This window comes from Prionailurus viverrinus, chromosome A1 (genome assembly GCF_022837055.1).
Source record: "Prionailurus viverrinus isolate Anna chromosome A1, UM_Priviv_1.0, whole genome shotgun sequence".
NCBI classification, from domain to species: Eukaryota; Metazoa; Chordata; class Mammalia; order Carnivora; family Felidae; genus Prionailurus; species Prionailurus viverrinus.
In genome coordinates this window covers 52,156,544-52,184,459 of record NC_062561.1, presented here as the reverse complement: position 1 = coordinate 52,184,459, position 27,916 = coordinate 52,156,544, and the positions used below count along the sequence as shown (strand labels likewise).

General features: G+C 40.6%; 1 protein-coding gene across 3 annotated transcripts in view; it reads right to left on the bottom strand.

Moving 5' to 3' along the window:
• Positions 1-4,356: 4,356 nt before the first annotated feature.
• The window catches only part of SLAIN1 (SLAIN motif family member 1), a 62,505-nt gene continuing 38,945 nt past the window's right edge, over positions 4,357-27,916 (bottom strand). For 2 of the 3 annotated variants that reach the window (XM_047875383.1, XM_047875393.1), the window contains 5 exons: positions 22,003-22,152; positions 19,594-19,935; positions 12,573-12,728; positions 7,125-7,407; positions 4,357-5,410 (listed from right to left, as the gene is read on the bottom strand). In XM_047875383.1, coding sequence (XP_047731339.1) covers positions 5,335-5,410; positions 7,125-7,407; positions 12,573-12,728; positions 19,594-19,935; positions 22,003-22,152 — 1,007 coding nt within the window. In that variant the 3' untranslated portion in view covers positions 4,357-5,334. Of the gene's footprint in view, positions 5,411-7,124; positions 7,408-12,572; positions 12,729-19,593; positions 19,936-22,002; positions 22,153-23,287; positions 23,438-27,916 lie in introns of all 3 variants that reach the window. The other variant, XM_047875375.1, reaches the window with a different exon arrangement.

The window sequence follows — 27,916 nt, the reverse complement described above, 5'->3', positions numbered from 1 at the left end:
TAGACACAATGCCAGGCTTCTAAAACAGACCTGGGTTCCAGGCCACAATGGCTTTACCACTGAGCCATATCACCTGTTTTAAAAGAGAAATAAGGGGCACCGGATGGCTCAGTCAGTTAAGCATCTGATGTTGACTCGGGCCATGATCTCATGACTCATGAGTTCGAGCCCCACATTAGTCTCTGTGATGACACCTCAGAGCCTGGAGGCTGCTTCGGATTCTGTGTCTCCCTCTCTCTCAAAAATAAATAAAAATTAAAAATGTTTAAAAAAATAAAAGAGAAATAATGCCAATATTACACAAGCTCATCCAGATAGAACATAAAGTACTTCCCAATTCATTTTATGAGTCTAACACTATTGTAATTCCAAAACCTAATACAGATCAATCGTATTCAAAATACTGAGTAAAACCCCTAACCGTTAGTAAATCAAATCCACCTATCTTTTAGAAGAATAAAATGTCCCAAGTTGGATTTATGTCAATAATTCAAAGTTGATTCAATATTAAAAAATCCATCATAAAGTTGGCATATTAAGACTAAGATATTTTGATAGACATAAAGGTTGTTCAAATTCACTTTTACAATTAAAAATTCTCTTAGCAAATTTGAAAGTTAATGGTAAATAGGCTTTCTTTTTGATATTAGCAAAAAGAAAAATATTCTCCTTTATATTTAATACAGCATTGAAGATCATAGTCAAGAAAAAAAAAGAAGTTAGGACAGGAAAGTAAGAAATAAAACATTCACACATTTAACTGTGAAGTAAAGCCTCCAAACATAAATTAATATAACTGATATAAATGTAAAGTGGAATAAAACATGCAAAACCTCAGAAATGAAATTTTAAAAAATATGCCTTACAATTGCATAAAAATACTAACTATCCAGAAACTCAACTGACAAAAAGTATACAAGTGTTCCATGGGGAAACTGCACATTTTAATTGAGAGATTAAGGAATACCTCGATCAATAAAAGACGCAAACTATGTCCATGGATTGTAAGACTCAATATTGTAAAGAATCAATTTCTCCCAAACTAAGTTCAATGCAATTCCAAAATTCCAACAGGATTTTTTTTTTTCCTGGAATGTCACTGACTGAATGTCTATATATATTTTTGAACAAAGCTTAAAGGGACAAGAATAACCAAGACCTTCTTAAGGGAAAATAAGACACAAGATTGCTTTGCTATTCAGCGAAACTTATTGTAAGGCTACAGCGTTTAAAACAATATGGTTCTGGTGCAAGACTAGATAGTTGAAATAGATACACACAAAGGCATCTGCTTTTTGACAAAGAAAAACTAAGGTAAGGATGAAGTTTTCAGTGTTATTAGAACTAGACAACCACATGGACAATAAAAAATTATAGGTGGAAAGCAAAATAATAAAGCTTTGGGAATACAGAATATAATCATGATTCCAGGGTAGGAAAATACTCTTTAAATCAGCTATAAAATGACTAATCTTAAAGGAATGACACGTGGTACTATACTAAGTCTATAAAAATACACCATCAAGAGAATAGGTAAGCTACACAGTGTGAAGATGTAACACATATAACTGACAAAAGGCTTAGACCAGGCTTTATAAAGAACTACAAACCAGTCAGAAAACCCCAACAGAAAAATGGGCAAGAGACCTGAAAAGGAATCCATGAAAGATATGCCAATGTTCAACATAACAAATGAAAAAGTATTCGATCTCAACTAGCAACAAAGGAAATGCAAACTGAAATCATGAGACACTACTACATGCCCATAGGTTAGAAAGTTAAAGACATTATAACACTAAGGGTATATAGTAACAGGAATTCTCATACTGATGGCAAATAGGTACAGTGTGACAATCATTTTGTAAATGAGATTGGCATCATCTAGTAAAGTTGATGGCAGTATTTTGCAGACAGCTTGTAAGATCCTTGTCTCCAGGTATTAACATTCGTGTGATATTCCCTCACCTTGAATGAGGGCTGGACTTAGTGACTTCTTCCAATGAATAGACTATGGCAAAGGGAAGGGATATCGCTTCAAGTTATAAGGCTAATTTTCATATTTCTGGTGCACTTTCTCGCACCTCTCACTTGTTTGTTCAGAGGAAGCAAGCACTGTGTTGTAAGCTGCCCAAGGAGAAGTCCATGTGGAAGAAACTGAGGACAGCTTCTGGTCAATGGCACACAAAGAAATGAACCCTGCCAACAACCCCGTCAGCAAGCATGGAAGCTGATTCTTTCCTAGGCGAGTCTCCCCATGACTGCAGCCCTAGCTGACACACTGCAGCCATGGTAGTGACCCTAAGCCAGAAGACTGAGCTAGGCTGTGGCTAGATTCCAGACCCACAGAAACTGTGAGATACTCTCTTAGGTCACCAAGTTTTGTGGTAACTCGTTAGACTGTGATAGCTATTATAAATAGAAGTCATGCTAGATTCTGTGTGAAACCAACACCATAGCTCCCTTCCATGTTTGAAAACTAAGCTCTCAGGATGTATTTACCCAGTACAAGGAACTCCCATAAGCTAGAAGCACATGTGGCTAGCTGTGTCCTTAGTCCTCTTATCTAAACTCACTCTGGTGATCTCAGCCAGAACCATGGCTTTCATGCGTACTTCCCCATGGCCTTCCCCATTTCTACCAGAGAGACTCCATCCTTCTGATTGCCAGCCCTAAATGCTTGTTTTCATTTCTGAACAGAGTATGTCCAATCCATAAAGAATCACGATGGCTGTACTTTTAGAACATATTCCAAAGCTGACCATTTTTATCACCTCCACTGTGATCCTCCTGGTTCAATTCCTTCTCTCTTGCTTGGATTACTGAAGTAGGTTTGTCTATTCCCACCAAATGCCAGGGTAGCATATTTAAACATAAGGCAGATCATGAACTCTGTGGCTCACAACTATGCACAGCTCCCATTCCAAAGTAAAATGAAACCTCATTGCAGGCCACAAAGCCCTCATGATCTTGCCCTGATCTCTACTACTTTCCTCCTTGTCCTGTCTGCTTGCAGCCACATTGGCCTTGCTCTTCCTAAACCTTTGCATAGGCGGTTTCCTCCTTCCCAGCAAGTCTTTCTCGGAGGAGGTTCTGCAAATCACCTTGAGGGCTGTCCCAACAGGTCCGGGGAGGAGCTTGAGAATCTGCATTTCTCATAAGTTCCCAAGAGCTGATGTGGGCACCACACTGAGAACCACGACCCTAGGGCATCCATTGATGATGGATACCGCTCTGTGTTCTGTAGAAGTCCAGGGGAAAGGCTACAAAAGAACTTTAGGACCAATTCTCCTTCTTCCTCTTAATGAGATTTGTCCAGATGACATTTAATAGCGTGATCTCTTCCTATCTCTGTTTTCTCTTGCTTTGACCGCACCTCCTTACCTTGAGCACCTCTTTTCCCTCCCAGACCAGTATGGACCAATCATGTGATTCACTTACTGTTTACTGTTTCTCCCACCAGCTAGAATGTGAGATCCAAGACATGGAGATCTTTTTTATCCCAAGGGCTAAACAGACTTTTTTGAATATATTTGTCCTAAAAATGAATTTAATCCTTTAATTTCCTCAGAATATGAACCCATTTTTTAAAGATGTATTAACGATATCTGCTCATAGAAAGAGCACAGCGGTAAAACAGATTTTTGAGATCAGCTAAACCCGGATTTGTAAGTCAGCTTCACTAGGAGCTAGATGTTTATATGAGGTTAATGTGCTATCGGGGCTCGGATCTTTATCTTGTAAGAACAGGTGATCTGGGATAAACGAACGTGAAGTCTCTAGAACAGTTTTCCTCACCAAAGGAGTACTCAAGAAACATAACTTCCCCCCCTTTGGTATCTCCCCTCCACTAGCTCACGTTTCATTTACCTTGCAGGTTAAATGCCATTCTAGATGGGATTATATAGAAGTTTCTATTTTAAAACTTACCATTAAAACCTTCGCCTAAACTTTCCCTAGTACCTTGAGGTGAAAAGTTTTCCAATGTCTACCAGATATAGTGTATAAGATTTTGCTGATACTGAGACAGTATTTCAAATTCAACCCCTGTAAAATATTAATCTCTGTGGACAGCGTTCATCCATATATGTATTTCTGGGCAAGAGGCTACTTGAATTTTGATGGCCTGAGACCCCAAACCTCCCATTTCTTATCAGGAGCATTCTAGAGGAATAATTCTCACAAGTGTAAGTATTCTGCCTACCTGCTTCAGATCTAAATGCTGTGTGCGAGATACACAGCGACAATGACTGCTTTCACAATTATCGTGAAACACAGAAATGGTATTTATACTGCTTATGCTGCACATTCATGCGTGACCTGGTATTGCTGAAATAGTCTTTATTTCGGAACATTCCAAAAGAGCAATGTACACAGTAACAAATATTAAGTCATATACCATAAGAAAGCATTCATTAGTGCAAATGGGTTTTGTAAAAGGTCTATCAAAAAGATTTATTTGCTTTAAAATGCATCCATTTCCAGAAGCATTGTTAATAAAACATTACAGTTTCTCATCCTCTGTAATAAAGTATTGAAAATCAATTGTGGTACAGTAGCAAACATTGCAGGTATTAAGTGCAATGAGCCTGTGATGCCTTTATAAATCTGAAACCCACATAGGACAATAAATTAACAATGAAAAAGACAAGACCATCTAACTGCTGTCTGGCTATCTCCTTGCAATGCTTCAGCTTATGTTGTGCTCATTCAACATAAAATTAGGTCTTTCAAATTGTATGGTGGATTTTTGCTGATATATCCCTAGAGCTAAAAAAATAGTACCTTACCACAAAAATATTTTTATGGCACAAAATTTAAGTTGTTCCATAGTGGTTCACATAGGTGTAAAAAGAAATAGGCACAAAAAATAAAATTCCTGTAAACTATAAAAAAGTAAATTTCAAAGCATAAATTATAGAACCTAGTTGTAAATATGCAATGTATTAAAATACAGAACATGTAACGGGAAGATGTTTAGAACACGTAAGTAAATAGAACAAGTTACTTTAAAAAACTCATGGCAAAGAAAGCATTATTGATACATCTCAATTCTCTCAAAAAGTATTCAGGTACATAGCAGTTCTACAAAAACTTCCTAGATCTAAGTGTCACAATACTGCAACCGTGGATTTGAGAACGTTGCAGTATTATCTCAGGCAAATATTAAGTGCAATAATTAGTCTCTGGTGCTTGGTCCATTGGAAAACAATGCAGTAAATATGTTAAAATGCAAAAGGGAAAGAATATCCCGACGTTCACGGTTACCTAGCCAGCTAGGTAACTCAACCCTCATTTCCACGTCTTTCCCATTCTTCAAGGGTACGCGAGACAGCGTCAGTAGCAACCGTCTCTCCAGTTTCCATCCCTCAGCGTGCTGAGTGAAGACAGAGGCTTTGGAGGCTGAAGGAAACTGAAGGGACGAGACAAGGAAACAGACCGTTAATGCTGCCAGGAGTCCCAGCGCTCGCTCTCATCCGTTCTCCACCCCACCAGGGACAACTCACTAGCACCTTCCCAAGCGCGCCCTGGGTTTCACGCACCCGACCTTTGCACCGTGCTCCCCGGCTGGAAACCCCGTTCGCGGCACACTGCCATGTGTGCTGTGGGTGCAGGAGTTGCAACAGAAGTGAAAAACGACCAATGTCCACTGACGATAAAGAATAGCTTAAAATCAGAGAGAAAAAGATAAACTTTGTCTAAAAATAAAGTTGCTTCCTTGAATGCAGATAGCAAATTACCAAGAAGAAATTTTCCACCTTCCAGATCAAGATCTGCCTATCACACTGGCAAAGAATCTAAAATGAATCCTACCCAGTTTCTGCCTAACTCTGGGGAAACCTCTCCTATAGTCTGGCAGTGACAACCTTCACAGAGGCTTAGTTTGGAGGTGGCACAATAGCCTGTATACATCAAATGTGACGGTAAACACAGATCTGCACTTACCGGGGCAGAATAAGCCAGAATTTATGAAGTTTGCAACGAAACGCTTCCTAGCTGGGTAGCAGGATTCTGGCATTCACTTTTGTTTACTTTCACGTGTTTTTTTGATAGGGGCTCAGATCAAAAAGTCAGAAACTAACACTTCTAATTGAAAAATAAAGACTGTTTACACGTCCTGACAACAAAGAAGGAAAAACTGCTTACTGGCGCATCCCTTTTCATCCTGTCACTAAGGTCCGGCCCTCTCCTCAACAGCCTAACTTCTTGGGGAAGCTGTCTGTGGTTACTGCCTCCATAGTCTCATCTTCCAAATTATCCTCAACCCACCTCCGTGGAATCCTGTTGACCCATGGAATCCTGCTGATGACTCCAAGATCTCCAGTTCAAGAAGGGGTACATCCTGACCATGAGCTTGTCTAATATGTGCCTTGCAACTAATCTGGAATTTTAAAGAATAAAAAAATCCTACCTGGACCATACTACACTTACCAACATAAGCTAACCCCGGCTTAGTATCACTGAGGTGCTTTTGAAAGCATGAGTGTGGGCAAGGGTGTGCATGTGCCTGAGATTTGCTTATTTTGATAAATTATTGCTTCAGAAGTATTTGCAGTTCTATCCTGTGCTAGACATAGTTCTTGGCATTGGGGATTTAGAGTAGTGAACACTCCTCTCCCCCCCACCCCACGCAATTTATGTTCTAGAGGGGACAGACCACAAACTAATGAAGAGGTAGAATCTACAGTCCCTCAGCTGCGGATACAGGCTCTGGGGGGAAAATGGAGAAGGAGGGTAAGAAAGAGGAGTTACAACGGTCAGTGGAGTTGAACTTGTGGACAGCGTTCATGTGGGTGAAGTCCTGTGGTCGGGTGGGTGTGGGGACAGGCTGTACAAATAAGCTGAAGAAAGGAAAATACACAAAAGCTCTGGAGATGGAGCTTACCTGGTAAATTAAAACAAAAGCCAATAATGCGTCAGGAGTGAAGTGATGAGGGAGGAAGGGAAGACCTGACCACACAAGGGACCACCCCTCCCAACCCCATCACTTTCCAGAGGAAGGAGGCCACACATCAGGCCACAAAGGGCAGCACGTCAGAGACAGGAAGAGTGAGGACGGTTCCCCAGCAGTCTCCAATTTCAAACTGCGAAAGAGGTGATGGAGACAAATGAACAAAGGTTCCTACCTTCTAACAGGCTGTGCAATTTTGCTTCGAGGCAGGTTACTCCCATTTATTGCCAGCGAAGGTCTCGGAAGAGCACTGCGGCCCATTATCCCAGAAGCCGCAGCTTTGTTTGGCGCGGGGATCCCCGTGCTGGAATATAACTGCAGGCCGTTGGATACAGGCATGCTGCTGCTGCCTTGAACGGTGGGGCTCACGTAGGCTGTGGCTTTCAGAGGCTGTCGGACGGACACTGGGAAATGGCCCACGCTGTGGATTCTGTGCTGAAGCTGTCCCGGGGATGGAACTAGAAGAGGAGACGACAGAGATGTGAGGGAAAACCTGTACTGCTGTCCAACTGAGGAAATGCGCCTTACATCCACAACAAATAGGGTCGGAAAGGGAATATAAAGAGAGAAATAAATGAAATACGGGTTCCAGACCACATTTAGCACTAGAAAATTCTCGCTCTTGACAACAGTCTCCTATCCTGTCAATCAGCAACGTTTCTGGGCACCTAACTATATTCAAAAGCCAGATCTAACACCGACTTCCTTTCCTTTAACAAATGGAATCATCCCTGAGTTCTCAGGGACAGTTTCTTTGCTTGGAAGATATGAGGATTTTCTTGATGGGTGCTCTGGGGATGGTTTCACGAAAACAAAACAAGGGGACAATTAATAGCTGTGACATAAAGACAGGTGTACCTATTGGCCTCAGTAGGTCCAAACAGCTTATTACAGATTGAATAATATCATAATGACATTTACCTATCTTATCTCCTAAAGTTGGCGGGAAGAGTAAATGAGTTAATCCACATACAGCCTTACAATGGCACCCGACACTCAGTAACCACTCACCAAGTGATATTATCTTGATAACAGCAAAATCTGTAAAATGAAGGGAACTCTCTGGGTAAGAACTCTTAAAAATTTCATCAATATACTTACACGCCCAACGGTGCGTACCATTTCACGTGAAACAGTGAACTGTTTGGCAGAAAGTTTAAACTGTAGAGTCCTTTTCTCCAAGGGGAAAAAACTGAATCACAGATTTAATGAAAACTTACACATACAACTCTGCCTGTTTTTACAAACTATTCTAGCCTTTGCTGCCTAAGATTTGCAATTCAGTTAAACATGGATGCACCATTTTCTAAAACAGTTTAACTGATTTTGAACTTAACCATAAAATATACAGTATCTTTTCGAAATAAAAACAGAAAGGGAGAAAAAAAAATCCATGGTTTTATTTAATGCCTATTGAATGATTTCCTTAAAAAATCAGTTTCATGTTAAGTGCATCCGAGGTGAAATCTATACATAGGAATGCTGATGACACATATTCATCAGGCTCAATTCAAAGTACCTGCATGGCTCAGTCAATTAAGTGTCCAACTCAATTTCAGATCAAGTCATGATCTCAAGATCAAGTTTGTGAGTTTGAGCCCCACATCAGGCTTTGCACTGATGGTGCAAAGCCTGCTTAGGATTCTCGCTCTGCCTGTTCTCGTGTGCGCTTTCTCTCTCTCTCTCAATAAACTCAAATTAAAAAAAAAAAAAGGTTCTATGCAAGATTCTGCTATAGTTTTGATCCAACCAAGTTTTTGTGACACAGTAAAATTTCTGTTGGTTGACAATCTCTAAGTTCCTTTCCCACCAATTCTACCATTCCTTAGTTAGGTAAGCTTTTGACAATGAATATGTCAATATATTGGCTCATCAGGTATAATGAATGTACCATACTAATGCGAGATGTTAGCAGAAAACCAGGAAAGGAGGGGATGTGCAGGGATGTATGGGAGCTCTGTACTTCTAATTTCGGTGTAAGCCTAAAACAGCTCGGAAAAAAAAAGCCTAAATTTAAAAATTCAGTATGTCAATTTGCCTCAATTTCTTTTGAAAAACATACATAAAGTGCACAAATCTTAAGTCTAGTACTCAATTTTCAAAGTGAACACACTTGTGTCACCACCAGTCACTCCAGGCCATGGAAGTGATCTGCACCCCAGAAGGCTCACATGCCTCTTCCCACAACAGTAACAGTTATTCTCACTTTATCACCACAGATGGGTTATTCCTACCCTGAACTTCAAATAAATGGAATTATACAGTATGTCCTCTGGCTTCTTTCACTCAACATCATGTTTTTGACATTCAGCCATGTTTGCACCGCTATGCAGTACTCAATTGTATGAATGTCACAATCTGTCTGCCTAGTGACGAAAGGCTGGGTTATTCCAGTTTGGGATTTGTGAACCTTCTAGAATATGTGTGTCAGTGTTCATATGTGCTCATTATATAAGATATATTCTGAATTCTACCATCATCACGATAAATGAAGTTAAACAAAGTCACTGAATACAACATCAAATGCAAAAATCAACTATTTCTAAACACCAGCAAAGTAGAAACTAAAGTTTGAAAAAACACTTAATAAATTTCACTATGATGCATTAAAACTTCCTTTCAGAAAGCCATGAACACTTAGCCTGAGAGACGTGAGGAAGATCTAAATGAAGAGATGTTCCATACTAATGAAACAGAAGAATATTATGAAGATACCAATTCTCCTAAAATTTATCTACAGACTCAATGACATCCCAATCAATATCATTTGAAATGAAATTACACAAGTTACTCAGGAAAATCATCCTATGAACTCTCCTAATACACAAACAAAACAGACAACCCCTTGAGTATTTTAAAAGAAGAAAAAATGATGAGAGTTAAACAGACATAATCCTAATTTTACAAATAAGAATCAGAATGGACTTATCCAAGAGCATATGATTAAGACCCAAACTCAGATTGTTTTACTGCAAATCCTGTGTTCTTCCTTCTGTATCATGCTGCCTTTCCAACATTATCTTACCTCTGTGTTTTCCAAAGTAAAATGGTCCAGAACTAGGAATCGTCAGGGTATAAACTTAGAACGTATAAAGAATAATCACTTAGAATGCTTACAAATGAAAGTAAATGATGGGGCGCCTGGGTGGCTCAGTCGGTTAAGCGTCCGACTTCGGCTCAGGTCACGATCTCGCGGTCCGTGAGTTCGAGCCCCGCGTTGGGCTCTGTGCTGACTGCTCAGAGCCTGGAGCCTGTTTCAGATTCTGTGTCTCCCTCTCTCTCTCTGACCCTCCCCTGTTCATGCTCTGTCTCTGTCTCAAAAGTAAATAAACGTTAAAAAAAAAATTAAAAAAAAAAAAAGTAAATGAGAACAGAATCCTAAGATTTGAAAGAAGCATATGACCGACATATTGCACATCAGTGCTCTAAAGGATTTTTCTTCTCTCATTATGTTTGACTTTCAAACACCGATTTTTCTACCTTATTTTTTTACATTGATGAATTGGAATTCTCCTGTAAAGAATTTTCCCTTCTCAATTTATGTATTTAGTCCATTACATATGGACCTGTGGTTATTCTGTTGGGTTATAATCCTTCACAATTATTTTTTTCTGTGGCTTCAACTGTCACTGACTTGGTCGCTGGGAACTTCTTCAAGTTGTTTTTTATGTTCTATATTCCCATAATTTTTTGAGCACTTCGACCATAACTGGCCATTCTTTGTTGTGTGCATTCCATTTTGGGCTACATATGTTCTTCCGGCACTTGAATCACACTATTAAGCCACACAGAGTCAGAGTTAACAAAAATTCCTAATCATTACTACATTTGCTACTATAAAAACTATAACATAGTGACTGAGTGGCTTAGTCAGTTGAGCATCAACTTCACCTCAGGCCATGATCTCATGGTTCAGGAGTTTGAGCCCTACCATCAGGACAGATCCTCTGTCCCCGCTTTCTCTGCCCCTGCCCCTGCCCCACTTACGCACTCTCTCAAAAATAAACATTAAAAAAAACAACAACCCTGTATTTTCCTAGTCTACACTAATACGATCAACTCTTGTACTCAAGTATAGAACTGTGTACTAATCTCAGTTAAATTTCATCATGATCTCATCTGGCCTATTGTCCCAGCTGCCTGACATGAAATTAGTAGCTCTGTTTCCCACCATTAACAAATTTCACAGGTCGTCTTCCGAGTCTTTACACAAACCATTAATTCCAATATTAACAGATTAAGCCCTAATCTGATACAGCCCTATGGCATTCGTCTACTCATTCATTCAAACGTTTACTGTGAACTCATTATATACCAGGCAGCATGCCAGGTGCTAGGCACAGAAAATCAGCTAAGCTGATAATCTAGTATGGAAGATAAAGACCATAAAATATGACACACTGAAAAAGGTAAGCACCAAAAATCTAATCCATTCTAGATATGTTTTGGGGGTTTATGGGGAAGTCTGTTAGAGTCATCAACAGAGCCTTTTCAAAGGTTATGTGTCTGGGCTGTAGGACAAAGGTAAACAGCAACAAGCTGCATAAAGAAGGGAAAGATCAGTGTAAACTCTGGGGTGATCAGAACAAGCTTCTGCCTCTATTCCTTCACCTGCATGGCCTTGTGCAAACTGTTCCTTTATCTGTTTTCTCAAAATGCAAAATGGGAACGAGGACAGAAACGACCTCATAGGGTTGTTAGCAGAACCAAGTAAGACAATAGCTGTAAACCGGTTAGCACAGTTCCTTGTGCACGGTAAATGTTGTCAATTTGTCTTTAGCAACTAAGACAATAAGAAATGAAAAACCGTCTCATGTGGGGCAAATGCCACGTGAACCCCCAAAATGGATCTGAGGTAGAAGGGCTTCAGACCACCCTGGTTGATGACTTGGCCAGCACACTCTGAACATGCGTCAGGCCTCCTACGTTTCGGTACCAACACTGGGACTGTGACCGTGAGTCTGCCTCCCAGGGATCAGTGTCGGACTTAACCCCAACTACTCACGTAAACAGCATGAGCGGGAATGGGAGGGGGGCCCTGGAACCACCACATCCCCACACAAAATAAAAACGTATGAACACAAGATTTCACACTCATTGCATGGCTCACTGCTGGGTAAAACATCCAGAGAATGAATGACAGACTGTGGGGTAAGCTGAAAGGGAGCAGGTAAGTACTACTTTGCACGCTAAAATATAACTTCATTTTGAGAGAAACAAAGCTAACACTAAGGTGAAAAACAGCACAAAGGTACGAGCAAGACTGAACAAATATGCTTTCTTCAGAGAAAAGGGATCAAGCAGAGATAGCTAGAAAGCAGCAGATCTGCAAGGAAAGAGGTTATTTTTGTTCATACGACAAGCAAACAAATTAATCATCGTGTATGCCTCTACTGCTATCCTTGGGTTTAGAGGATTAAACATAATTTACTAATTATTAATTGATAACATATGCACTGATGAAAATACCACTCAATTGTAATGGTGAAGTTAAAAAAAAAAGTCACAAGGAGAAAAGTTTCCTGCCATGTTCACAAAAGAAAAAAAAAATGAAATAGTAAGATAGTTTTCTAACTGTATTACAACTAAAAATTACTAATGAATTACAAATTGTCACACTTACTGCAAGACTGTATTCTTGAAAGCCCGTTCCCAGCTCCATGCAAACTTGAGTCAAAACTCTGACTGTTTCTCACAGCGACTGGAGAACTCGCATTGCTACTAACAGCAGTTGTACTTGGCATCCGAGCTAGATTAGGCATACTTCTTCGGAGCTTGTCTAGAAAAGAATTTCAGTCAAAAATCATAAGTTTATGTCAGTTAAAATAGGAGCTTTCAAAAATAAATATAAATATTATACTCAATAACATAAAAATTATGTGTGTTATGAACTATAACAAGCTACCATAGAATTAACCTTCTGTATAGAAAGCACACTCAGTTGCTCCAAGAAAGGCTCTACCAAGCAACTGTTTAAAAAAATGTGTTCTGGGGTGCCTGGGTGGCTCCATCAGTTAGGCGTCTGACTCTGGCTCAGGTCATGATCTCGCAGTCCGTGAGTTCGAGCCCCGCGTTGGGCTCTGGGCTGATGGCTCAGAGCCTGGAGCCTGTTTCGGATTCTGTGTCTCCCTCTCTCTGACCCTCCCCGTTCATGCTCTGTCTCTGTCTCAAAAATAAATAAACATTAAAAAAAATTAAAAAAATTAAAAAAAATGTGTTCTATAAAAATAAGTAGGAATTAGCTAATCAATTAGCTATTTGTATACAAATGGATAAATTTGTATCAAAGTGAGGTTAGAGAATAATCTTAACAGCCACTTAGTTTTAAAAGACACTAGAGATTACTGCATAGTAATTAAAAAAAAGAACCAAACTAACACCTACTGTATCTCTTGCTAGCATAGAAAAATGGGAAAAAAATTATTAAAATCCTAACCTGACATGTTCTGAGATACCCACTCATCACACCAAAATGACTACATTAACTTCTGGAAAGTTTTAACTATGAGTAAGCCACTAAACCTCTTGAGACCTGAAAAGAGAACGCTTCCATTTCATTGTCCTGGCTGAGCACACATGCTGCCACAAGAGGGCAGCAGAGAGTCGCCCACAGATTCCCCGTGCTGCTGAGCTGTGAATTCAGCACAGGACCACAACCCTGCAAGACACACCGTCCCTAAACTGAAGTTCCCCGAACAGGTCGCTCAAACTCAGAAAACAAAAGATATATTTGAATGCTAAGCCAAAACCATTCAAGTACAAAACCGGATTCACTTCTTCCTCCCCTTCACACACGGCGCCTTCCACACTTACTCAGACCCGCTGGCTGCACCCTCCCTGCCCAGCAAGTCCTCTAATCCGAAATTGGGGCCATCTCCTCAGACGCACCTCCCTTCTATACCCCCGGCCCCCGCGTCCTGTCAGTTCTGCCTAATAGTTAATGTATCATCCACTACATCTGGTTCAGACCTCATTATTCATCACTCACATTTTGACAAAATCCTCTTAATTGGTCTCCACGCCCCCTACCCGGTTCCTCGGCCTCCTCTCCCACACAGCCTGCTCTAGTCTCCCAAGAGCGCAAGCACATACCCAGTCACCCTCTTAAAGCCTTCCAATCACGCTGCCACCTTCATCCGAAAGCCCAAGCACTGGGCATGGCCTGCATGAGACCCTCCAAGGTTTTGGCCCTGCATCCTTCTCCAGCCTTACCTCCTGCTACTCCCACCCCTCTGCCTAGTCTCCCATGCAGTGGATGAAGGAAGTTGCCCAGTGCTCCACACTCATGCATCTGTGACGTACTCCAGTCACAGACTGGACTGTCCCTCTACTGGGCCACCCTTCCCCACTTTGTGGAGTGACCGAATGAAAAAGGGCACAGGAATTTACCACGTATATACTAAATGCCAGGCACCCCAGAAGATGCCGGGGGGACCACACTGTACCACAGGTCCAGTCCCTGACTCTGAGTTTATAGTCTAAACCAGGTCTTCTCAATCTTGTTTCCATTATCCATCCTAAAGAGAAAATCTAAAATTTAACGTTAAATCTTATATAGAAAAACAACATTTGGAACTCTGCGGGACTACAAACCACGGTACTATCTCATGCTGTTCATGCACCCCCTACTCTCCAAGATATTTTTATTTTTATTGGTATATGCCCTAAAACACCAACAGACACATACCAGGGCACTCAAGTTTGTGGTCACTTTCTTTCAAGCTAAACTGGAAAACAAATGATATACTTGAACACTAATCCAAAATGTGTCCAAGGACAAAACCAAACTCATCTTCTCCCCCCTTCTTTGCACTGCTTGTTTCACATGACTTCTACCCAGTCACTGGAGCCCTGCCCAGCAATTTTTGCCTCTTTGCCGGAGTCTAGGGAAAAGACAGAAAAGTAAACAAGTATAATAAGTATACTTACATAATAAGCATAAGAAAGTAAAATAAAGCATAAAGAGCGCTATGAGGAGACCAAAAAGAAGATTATGTCGGCCTCGCTCTTTCTGTATATCTCCTAGCGGAGGTATTTCCACTCCCACAACACATCCTTATTCCCGGTACGTATTTCTAGAGTTAATAATGCTCAAATACTGCCACTGACTGTTAGTTTTCTTGACCATTTTCCTCAATATCTCCTTGAGGCCTATTTGGCACAACCATAGGTTTCATATTCCTAAATTCTTGTGAAAGTTCCTAACCCCAGGCAGCAGGCATTTAATACATTCAGCACACGTTATTTATGTGTATGTTGGCAGACGGTGTGTGGTAGGAGAAATAAGGGAGAAGGGACTGGTCTTAGAGTCTACATCCAGATCTTTGGAACATCACACTAACTGGATGAAAACCGAGCTTCTATTAATGCAAGACTAAATTACTTTGACTATATATATTTAAGCTGCAGGGAGACACAAGGAAAGAATTATATGCTACCATTTAGAATATGAATTGAGTTTCTACATTTCTAAGTTTCCAAACTATTTACTATAAAAGTGTTCATGCGGCATCTGGGTGGCTCAGTTGATTAAGCGTCCGACTCTTGGTTTCCGCTCAGGTCATGATCTCACGGTTCATGAGTTGGAGCCCCGCATTGGGCTCCGCGCTGACAGTGCGGAGTCTGCTTGGGATTCTATCTCTCTCGTTCTGCCCCTCTCCAACTCACTTGCTCTGTGTCTCTCAAAAATAAATCTTAAAAAGCTGAAAAAGTTTTCATATATACAGAAGTGTTGAAAAGCAGTGTCGTATCTGCATGTTTTCCACCTAGATATGCTAGTTGTTTTCATTTTGCCATAATTAATTCATCTCCACATATATACATAATTGTTTGCTGTGAAGCCACATAAAAGCTGCAGACCTCTGGACATGTGAACACTAATGCCTTCTCCCTCAGTTTTAATATGATGTCATGACTTCCATTAAGCACATGGAATACATTTTCTTCCTGGTATTTTGAGCTTCAATAATAAATTAGTCACTATGACCTTCCCACTGCCACAATTTCTTTTAAATTTTAAACCTAAAGGTACCCGGGCACTTTGAAATCTTAGGTAGGGCCAAAGAATAAGAAAATTCTGTACAATCACAATACTTTCATTCCATGTAAACAAATTAACAATAGGTTTTAATAATTCACATACAAAATTTTCCCATCAAGAATGTCCTTCATAAGCATTTCCCCCTAAACCACGATCAGTCAAGGTTCACACATTAGATGTGGTTGTCGTGTTTCTAATCTCTATTAATCTAGATGTCTCTGTTTTTAGAAACCAATCTTTATTCCTGTAAGCAGCAAGTCAGTCTCACAAAGCTTTAAATCTGAAATACGCTCTTAAAAGTAAACGCTTCCGAGTGTCAATATCTAGAACACTTCTCCTCTGGGTGAAGCTCCCATCTACAAGCGATGTCAGGGACCATCTGGAAATGAGGTACACTCTTCCTGTCAAACAATGTGGATCACATTAATGACCATATATGCTTTAGTGTTCAAGGAATCAAAAATAACATTCTATTTCTATCTTCACAAGAAATCAGCAATTTGCACTCAAGGACTGAGGTGCAGCAGGGAAAGCTGGAGGAACAGACAGAGGAAAGAATTCAAGGGAGTCTTCTCATGTTATTATTTCTCAAGCAGCAGCAAGAGTTACCACTCTAGGAAACAAAGACTCAAGAGTATTCAGAAATAAAGGGGACATGTGGTTACCCACCAATCAGATCTAGCCTTCCAATCAGTACAGGGTACAAGGGAGGGCCCGGGGCTAACAGTGCTAACCTCATGCCACAGACAACCCCTGCCATACCCTAAAAGGATCCTACAAGAGTTAGTCATTGTTCACATCTGGAAAACTATTCCAAATATGCTTTTAATTTTATAACCCCTATAAATAGTCCCATAACTGTTTTTTAAATTTTTTTTAATGTTTTATTTATTCTTGAGAGAGAGAAGGACAGAGCATGAGCGAGGGAGGGGCAGAGAGAGAGGGAGACACAAAATCTGAAGTAGGCTCCAGGCTCTGAGCTGTCAGCACACAGCCTGATGCAGGGCTTGAACTCACAACTGCAAGATCATGACCTCAGCCAAAGTCTCATGACGCTCAACCGACTGAGCCACCCAGGCACCCTGATCCCATAAATTTTAAGAGCCCTCTTTTCTGAACCTAGGCAGTGCTGGAGCTACGAAAGCAATAAACATAAATATGCACTGGTGACTTCTTGTTAGTCATTTTTATTTAGTTTTTAAAGTTGATTTGAGAGAGACAGAGATAGCATGAGTGGGGGAGGAGCAGAGAGAGAGGCAGGGAGGGAGGGAGAGAGAATCCCAAGCTGCCCCTCGCTGCCAACACAGAGCCAGATGCGGGGCTTGAAAGCACCGAGCCAAGAGGTCATGACCTGAGCCGAAGCCAAGAGTTGGACACTTAACCGGCTTAGCCACCCAGGTGCCCCTTTAGTCATTTTAAATGGATCGCTAATTTATTCTCTCCTATCCATATTATTTTAGGAATTTAGAAAAAATATGATGGCCTAGTTTCAAAGCTGCCACTCTTATTTCACAATTTTGTTCAACTGATATTCCATGGTAACAAATGAAGGGTCAGTTATCTGAGTCACATTTTTTTAAAATGAGGGTGGGAGGGGAGACAGTCAGTCATTATTTACTTTCCCAGCACTTTTCATCCAGGCAGTGCAAGGGTCATTATTTCATTTGTTCCTTAGGTTGGAAGAGTGTGTACCAGATGATTTGATGTGAAATTACACCTAAGTTTTCCGAGAAAGAGGTATTATTTGTCCACATTTTATAGCCAAAGAAAGCAACGTGTATGGAGACCCGAGGGACCTGTGAAAGACGGAAGTGGTGGGACAAGACTGGACTCCAGAGCCTGCACTCTCAACCCCCAAGTTAATCGGCCACAAGTCCAGTCCAGAAAACCGTGGTCGTATTCGATTTTCCTTTGCGCATGGAGCCCAAGCCTTTTAGGAAAAATGAAACTGCCACTGTTGGACGCTAAGCTGTGGGGTGCCTCTGCTTTCCTTATGGGAGTCATCACAGCGCAGGTCCAGGGAAACTGATCCTTTTCATCGCGGTGCTCGGTGTAAGGTGAAACCCCTCTTCTAAGGGAAGACAACAATCCGCTGGCAACACGGAGCAAGCAGCGGAGCCAGCGTCTGCTGGGCAACTAGGATACGATGTTTTAAGACACCTGACAACCATCAGAGCAACAACTCGAGGCGTCCTTTTCCTCGATTTCAAAGCGAGGCAGACTTTCAAGACGCACATGGAATACACCGCTTTTCTGGCATTATGAGCATTAATAAATTAGTTACTACAACATGCCTTAGCTGCCACTTTTTTTCCTTTTAAATTTGATATCTAGAAATACTAGAAGAGAAATTATGACTGAAATGTTCAATAGTTTCAAAGGATCTCTCAATTAGCACGAATGATACAAGTACAGAAGAAGAGAAGGTAAAAACAAAAAACATGGTAACAGGTGATCATGAATACAATTTGTATTTGGCCCTGCAGTCCTTTTAAATAGGCTGCTTCACCACTCCTGGGCCCAGCTTTGAGAAATGGTGCTATGTAATAATTAAGAGCTGTAATTATAAATACGGTTTATTTCTCCATATTATACAGGATTTGCATGTGAAATCTGACCGGTCATTGGTACAAAATCATAGCAGGCTTAGAATATTACATGATTGTTCTCCCTAGTCTGTTGGAGGTCAAGGACCGTACCTCCTGGATTGGGGAAGTAAGACTAACAGTGAATATGGAGAAAGGAAAAAACACACAAGAGAATGACACATACTCTGACCCACCACGTTGACAGTCACACTGGGGCAGATCAACTTCCTGTTACTACGCCAAGTATCAGCCTCCGTATCCCTCCTGGTACACAGATCTTACTTCTAGATGTCAGAGGGAAAGACACATCCAAACTTGTCCTAAATCGGGATGTGCACAAGCATCACCATCCATGCTTCCCATCCATTACCGCATGACAGGAGCAGGCAGTGCGGGACTGAGGTGGCAGGAGAGGAAAGGAGACACCGCTCAGTGCGATGGGCTCCACGGAGCTCCACTGTGAACTCAGCCAGCACCACCTGCCCGTCCTGCCTCTGAACTAGCAACCACATAAAGATGCCCCATATGCATGACTCATCCTGTGCTGGCCACATCGTGGTGGTTTTCTTGAAGCTGTAAGTCTGTCAGTCTGGGACACGTGATCAGAAACTGGTCAATTTTAGATTTCAACTCAGACCATACTGGTAAGTTCTTGAAGATATACTTAATAAATCTGGGAAACACTGGGGCGCCTGGGTGGCGCAGTCGGTTAAGCGTCTGACTTCAGCCTGGTCACGATCTTGCGGTCCGTGAGTTCGAGCCCCGCGTCAGGCTCTGGGCTGATGGCTCAGAGCCTGGAGTCTGTTTCTGATTCTGTGTCTCCCTCTCTCTCTGCCCCTCCCCCGTTCATGCTCTGTCTCTCTCTGTCCCAAAAATAAATAAACGTTGAAAAAAAAAAATTAAAAAAAAAAATCTGGGAAACATTTAGCAATTATTTATACTGACATTAAAACCATTTCTTGGCCCTATATGAAAGATCAAAGCACACTAAATACCAAAGGACACATATAACCTACCTCCATTGGTCCTATTTGGTTGCTGATCTGGAGTTTGGGCTTGAGGTGAATAATACTGTTGTTGCTGGTAATTATTTGAAGGAAAATACTGGGAACTGGGGCTCCTCCTACAATCCCGAATGCTGGAGAAAGTCTGTGAATGGGGAATTCCTCTTTGGAAAGGCGAACACCTTGGAAGACGAGGCTGAGGTGGTGGCAAATGGTCAAATTCTTCCTCGTCCTCCAGACTGAATCGATCATATTCTTGATCACTACATGTCCCTTTTTTTCCTGAATTCAGTGACACGCTGGAACTATGTCTGGACACAGATGCTGAAGTGGACGCATAATCTTGCCTGAGACCTATGACAGAACAAGAAATAGTATCACCTCATGAGACATCTCAATCCAGCAAAAATTAAGTTGCAGTTAAGCATCAGAAGAAAATTTCTGTCAAATAATTCAAATGAAGGCCACTATCTTGTTCATAGTTTGTTACGTCCCAAGAAAACAGATACATTTACCTACCAAACAGATGTCTAAGATTAGACTATCCTGTTGTGCAAAAAAATTGCCCCAATTCCAGTGAAGAAGAAATACACTGCTACAGTTCATCAATCAGTGTCTGTCAATTTCCCCAAATGATCCCTTAAGAAACCTGGAGAGATACTCAGGAAAAGCTATTCATCATCATTACAAACAGTATGTTATAAGTTAGACAATTCAAATAATCCAATCTCTGTCCAGGGGGTATTCCTCCTGCTCCCCACCCCAGCTTTTAAAGTCAAAGCAAAGTTCAAAACCTGGGGTACAAATATTGTCTAACGAGGTCACCTCTCTGTTCTATTTGTTACTAATATTATCTTTTTCAAAGCACACAGACACTTCAACTCTTCAATAGTTTTGGGTTATCCTAAATGAAAACCAACTAAAAATAGTCAAACTGGAAGTTTCTAGTTATTCCTTTCATCTCACGGTCAATACCACAATTTTTTTAAAGTAGTCTCTCCCTGACTAACTTCTGAAACTCACATTAATTGTCTAGTCACATATTTTCAGAAAGCGTTACTGTTATTTTACTATTCCTAAATAACAACATAAAACAATCACTTTCTCCCTCTGAATGGATCTTATCAAACTCTCCATAAGCATTACCATGTTTCTCATAGTAGCCTTGACTAATTTTGAAAACAGGAAGTTGTTGTGCTTGAATGAAATGATACTTGGCTGTTTCTACTTATGTTGACCTGAAAAGATAAAACTCCAAACCAAGCCTAGCCCAGTTCTGTGATCTACATCTTATTGTGCCTTTAATACCTTGCGGTAGTTCACTCCTCAATTTGTTAACTTTCCTGCAGAGCCACTGATACATTGTCCCACCGCTAATGATCTCTTCTATGTTTATATTTATCCTGAGAAGCTTGTCGATGGATTTTGAGTTTATATTAAGATAACTATAGACTCACACGCAGTTCTAAGAAAGAACACCGAGAGATCCCTTGTGCACTTTGCCCAGTGTCCCCCAATGGTAGCATTTTGCAAAATTATAAAACAATATAACAACCAGGATATTGTGATACAAACCCAACTTGTTTAGATATTTTCAGTTTTACTCATATATATGGAAGTATTAAGTTCCGTACAATGTTATCACCTGTATGATCAAATATTCACCACCAGTGTCAAAATACTAAACAGTTCCAAAAATCCACAAAACACGAAAATCCCTTGTGCTGCCCTTTTATAACCACGTCCCCCTCCTTCCTGAGATCCCACACCCTGTCTCTAACCCTCATCAATTGTAAAATTTTCTCACTCCAAAATGTTATATAAATGGAATTACACAGAATGAAATCTCTTGAGATCTTTTTTCACTCAGCAGAATTCCTGGGAGATTCATCCAAGATGCTGCCTGCATCAACAGTCCACTCCTTCTTACTGCTGAGTAGTACTCCCTGGTATGGGAGCACTGAAGCCTGATTAACCATTCACCTCTTGAAGGACATCTGAGTTCATTCCAGTTTGGGGCTGTTACAAATAAAGCTGCTACAAACATTCATGTATAAGTTTTTATGTGAACAAAAATTTCCACTGTTCTAGGACAGGTGCCCAAGACTGCAACTTGCTGGGGTCTATGGGAATTGCATGTTTGTTTGTTTTTTAAGAAGCCGACAAACGGTTTCCATAGTAACTGTACCAGTGATGTCTTTATATTCATGTATTTTTGACCAGAGTATGTCCTAACAACTTATGATGCCCATGAAAGCCTGAGGGGCATTAACTGGCCCATCTACACGGTAGGGTAGGCATGAGAAAAAGAATCTAATGCTTACCCATTACCTTGGGAGAAATGCCTAAGCCTCCCTATCCCCTCACATTTCAAGTAGAAGACTCTAATTTAAGAAGTTTCCTACTTTAAAGAGAACATACTTTCTTCTTGGAGACGAGCCATGATCTGGACATCAGTGAGATCCTGTAACTTATATCCCATGGAGATAGAATCATCTTCCAATTCTGAAGTACTCAGCTCACTGTCTATAGAGGACTGGGGACTGAGAGGGGAGCCCCTGGAAGTGTAACCTGAAAAACAAAGGAAACAGGTTTATCATTTGGTCTGAAGAACTGATATTTACATAATGCTTTGCAATTCATGTATCAAGTCAGCAATTTTCTTCCTATTTTCATAATGCCACTGAAGGGTGACCAACACGTAACCATTCAACGGTGAGACAATATGCACGTCCTTCACACGTTCATGATTCACATATATTTTTTCAGGTTCAATTTTCATAATTAAAAAATATCACTCTGCACTATACACCAAAAAAACTGTTAAGAGGGCAGATTGAATTATGGTTTTACCACATCAAAATGTATACATATCACTAGTGCTGAAATCTGCATCCCATTAGGTAAGTATATATCTGAAGACATTATAGAAGAATACTTAGTTCCATGTTCACTTTTGATTAATAATCACATATGCTTCTCTCTAGTAGTAACGGATTATAAATTATAAGATTAAACTATAATCTGGTCCGTTTTTCAAACAGGTACAAATAGAGCTATGAATGAATAAGAACATCACATGTAAAAGGCTCACATATATACACAGAAGCATATATAAAATCTCAATGACAGAGGGTACAGTACTCCCCGGAGATGGGAAGTCACCCACAAAAGTAAAAAAAGCAATGGCTTGGGTAAAAGAACAAAGGAAGAAAGGCCCCAAAGGGAGAAAAACTGTAGGAATGGAATCACACCAATGCTGAGACAAATAAGGAAATGGCGAGAATTTCATAAGAAGCTACTGTGGGTATTTTTTTTTCCTGTGGAGCCCTGGCTTAATAAAAAGCTACCAGAAAAAATAAAATTTTAAAAATTAAGACATACAAGGTTTACATTCCTGAGTCATAATAAAAACACTTGAGTTGTGTTCGACATTTAATTTTAAAGGCACACTAGGCATTTGGAAATCTAGCCATATACGTATAGTTTTGCTAACCAGGAAAACTGCCTGTTGCACACACTTGGGAGCACACCAATGGTGCTCAAGCACAAAGGAAGGCTAGCCTTCTCGGTGCCCAAAATAAGTGTGCAGCACACAATCTGTGTCACAAGATCACCCTCAACTTTTCAGTAAGAGAGGACAGGTGAGCTGTTTTTGGTGACTGAATGATAAAGCAAGCAGCTGGTCAAGAAGTTGAAATATTACCTGTTCTTTCAGGTGTTAGTATTGCTTTATTTGAGGTTTTAGAGAAGCTGGGAGTATTAATGCCATTGCTATAAGGGCTGAGTCTTGCAACAGGACTATAAGGAAAAGCCAGGGAGACATTTGAAGAGAAGAGACTCCGCCATCGGCTAGCTGTCACAGAAGCAGAAAATAAACAGCAGCAGTTAGCTATCCGGAAGCAGGTGCTTATTTGTCAGAAGGAGAAAGGGGAGAGGTTAAAAAAAAAATGAAAAGACAAAGCAACTTTTCATAAGGATAACTTAAATGACTTCCACATATCGAAGGTGAAAATACTTAAAAACAGGCAATTTGTGAATTAGAGTCCTACTGATACCTTCATTTAAGACCTAGGAATCAGCTTGATTAAAGCCAATATACCTGTGTAATAATGAAAACCTGTTTTGAATTTCTACATTAGAAATGCTTTCTGTTTCCTATTTCTGCACAAGGATTTAAGTGTTTTGTAATAGTCCAAAAAAGCTCAAGCTTAAAAACTGTGGGGAATGTTACTGTTACCTATACACAGTCCCATATTTTTTCCTAAGGTTCATTTTCAACCCATTTAATATGGAAAATGTTGATCAAGCAATATTTAAGGAAACCTGTTCTTGGCTTACAGGACACAAACTTAAAGGAACTGCTGCGTTTCTTAACAGCCCTGCATCCAAACTAAGGATTGTGGAAAAACAATACAAAATCGCAGGAGAAGGATACAAAATTTAATGACAGCTATTTTTGATGGAAGGTGTAGAGATGAACTGGCAACTTGTTGCATTTTTTGTAATAAAAAACATTTTCCAGATTTTTTGTATTGAACATGTATTACTTATGTAACATTTAAAGGTAGGATTATATATACTATTAATTTAGTACTTTAAGGAACAACAAGGAATTTTACCTACAACGGGCAAATGATCTAATTCTTCGTACACTGCTTCACCTGACAGAATTAACGTATCTCCCTCGGCCCAAAATGCCAACCCCTGCTATTTCCGAGTTCTTGGGATCATGCAAAAGACCTCAAAACCGTAAAAACTTGAGGAAGTCACACCAAGCATCACATAGTCTTCCTTCAAGGCATACGGATTACTTTGCTAAGCAAAATCCATTCTTCTAAAAAGCAATCACTTAGACGTGGACTAATAATAATAAGCAGGGCAGGAGGGAACAGATAAGAATTACAGAGGAGGTTAAATTTCACATAAAGCAGTTAGTTGGACTGTATTTGCTGGAAATCTCACCAAACCTGAAGCAGCAAGTATGAAAAGGACTGCCTGACTCGCATCCCCAGATCACTTTTTTTTAATGTTTTTTTTAATGTTTATTTTTGAGAGAGAGAGAGAGAGAGAGAGAGAGAGAGAGAGTGAGAGAGACAGAGAGAGAGAGAGAGCAGGGAAGGGGCAGAGAGAGAGGGAGACAAAGAATCCGAAGCGGGCTCCAGGCTCTGAGCTGTCAGCACAGAGCCCGACATGGGGCTCCAACTCAGGAACCGTGAGATCATGAAGTCTGACGCTCAATGACTGATCTACCCAGGCCCCCCCCCCCCCCAGACCACTCTTAATGAGCGCCACTAATGAGCCAGCGGATGGCTGAGGAGCACTTCAAACTGGGCAGTGCAGTTGAAGGGACAGAAACGATGGGGTGTGGGAGTCAAGAAAATAATCTGCTCCAAAATGGGGATACTTAAGAGCCTTGCAAAATATCACCAAGGTTATTTCAAAGAGCAAAGTGTTTCCTCTTATTCCAGCAAGAGTCGTCGAGGTAAGTACCGCCCCATTCCAACAATTACATGCAAAACAGCTCTTCCTCCTGCAAGTGAAAGAGGAAAGCAGCCGCCTGCACAAGGATCACACTTTTCAGAATTCACCAGTGTCCAGAAGGGGACCCTGCAGCACAGCGTCACTCCTGACTGACAGCAGTCATCTCACTTACCCAACCTGTAATTAAGGGTGAGCTCTTCTCAAGCTCAGCCAGAGCAGAGACCCACGAGGCTGCCATTCCCCGTCCTGTAACTTCTAGACACACATACCTGATTCCCAAATACACTGCAAAGTAGGGCTTGGTATGCAACACACCCAAGGTAGCCACTCCTGCACCTTTAATCTCTAGGACTCAAAGTTTCTCATTAAAATTCTATATTTAAAAAAAAAAAAAGATCAATAGCTCTTTGTGACTGCTAACTTGCTTAACAGATGATGTCTGATCACTTGCCAGGCAAATTACAGTAACTGCGTGTTCTCACCCACAGATGCAGGCGACAATGCATCCCAAGTAAACAGCATTCACTACTCTGCACAATAACTACTGTGACCCAGCCTCCCAGCACAATGGTACAGTGATTGTGGCAATGACAGCAAGATCCTGACTAAGAACACAATTAGCATCTATTGCAAGAAAGAATGCTCTACATTGTCCTCTTTGGCATGGAGGCTTTTAAGAAGAGGGAGGAGAATTATCGTGGGGCAAGCTAACAAAACAACAACATTAGACTAGTACCCAAGGCTGTGGCGGAGGAGGAGAGGGGAAAGGACAGGAAGCCATCACATCCTACTTATTCTTCACTATGTAGCTGAAGAATTGTAGGAATTGTAACAGGAAGCATTTTTATTTTTTTGCTAATATTTTGTGAGTAAAATTCTACTCCCCGACGTAGGGCTTGAACTCACAACTCCAAGATCAAGAGTCACATGCTCTACCAACTGAGCCAGCCAGGTGCCCCAGAAAGCATTTCTATAGCGAATAAAACAAAACAACCTTCTAAAGGGCAATTTTATCTTTTTCAGTCAATTAATTTAATGGACTTTTCATATGAGGATGTTTTTTGAGAGGCTCAGGGATGATTGAAATGACCCTAAAAAAGGAGTAAGATGGCATTGCTAAAGAAGAAAATGGGAAACAAAGTTCTGAACAACAGTTATGTTTCCTTACACTCTACTGCAAAGTACTACCAGTAAGTAGAGGGCTTCTCAAACTTGGGATGAGGCTTAGGACTATGTATGTGCTTGTTCTATTCCAAGCCCTAGATATAACGGAGCTGGGCCCAAACATCAGGACATGCTGAAGGTTTTCCTTCCTAAATACCTTAATTTGGACAGCCTCCCAGGACACTCCTTCCCACATGCTCTCTGTAGTCCTACTGCAATTTCCTTGACCAGGATGCTCACCACCTCGCACCAGATGAATGTCATCTACTCCTCAAACAACCTGTAGCCGCCATCACCGTCCCTGGCAAGCCCACCCTGAATGTCATGACCAAAGCTGTGTTAGTCGGATACTAGTACTGCGGTGGCTTTTCAGGGCACACAGGATCTAGAAGGCACTCCGGATCACCTCACAGGACCCTTCCCCACTGCCATGCCCTCCTACCCACCTCTAGTGTTTCTGAACTTCCTTGCTAACACACCTGTACTGCAAAACCTTCTATGTTGCCTCCCTGATCTAACAAGCATCTTCTATGGAAATAAATGTGATTAGGTACTAAGGTATGGACTGAACCCTCATCTTTCTACAAAAAACAAAAATGGTCAATTATTTTCGGTACATCTTCAAAGTTGCCAGACTGAAAAAGTAAATTACAGATCTGTGAAGCTATTTTTGTTTTGTGTTTTTGTTTTTAAGAGAAAGGCAGAACTCACACGAGCAGGGGAGAGGGGCAAAGGGAGAGAGAATCTTAAGCAGGCTGCACACTCAACACAGAGCCCAATGCAGGGCTTGATCCCACAACCCTGAGATTATGACATGAGCTGAAATCGACATCCAAACATTCAACCAACTGAGACACCCAGGCGCCTCTGAAGCCATTTTTTGGAAATCATTAAGTATAACAACCCCTCCACCCCAGAAAAAACTTAATTCGATAAATGTTCCAGTGATGACAATAATAAGAAAAATCACAAAGGACAGATGATGGGATAGGTTTAAGAATCTAAATTTCTTTAATTCTCCAAACTGAGAATTATTAACAAATACGTTTCCAGCCCCAATGACATTCCTTCTATGCCTTGCCTAGATTCATAGCAAATATAGCAAATATTCAAATTTTTGTTGAACACGTAGGTCTCTGCATATAATCAAAATCAAACTTAAGAAAGCAGGAATTCACACGAAAGGAAAAAGAGTAACTGATCTAATGAGAAGCTCAGTGGTCATCCTCAAAAGATCAGTAACTCCATGAAGCTAAACGAGTTCAAAAATAAAGCAGTGCTAGGACATCTTCTAGAAACAATTATTTTCACATTTTCTTCTCACCACAGGGATAGACAGTTCAGTACTGAACACAATGTCTGGCACACAGTATAAAATCAAAGTGCAATGCGGTCAAAATCTTGGTGAGTTTACTAACATTTCCTTATTTCAAACCATTTTACCATTCCTACCTTAACATCTAAATGGTTTTGCCCAATTTCTTAAACTTTATTAACTATAACTTAATATACACAGTATCTCTGAAGACAAAAGTTAGTTTAGACATTTCAGCCCAGCTGGATAAAGGCTCAATGAAGAAATATACCTGTAGGAGTACAACTCATTAATACTTCCTAATAGCCACTAAGTTGTTGAACTTTGTGTGTATGAATCTTCCAGTTTCCACCTAAATGACTTTATATTACT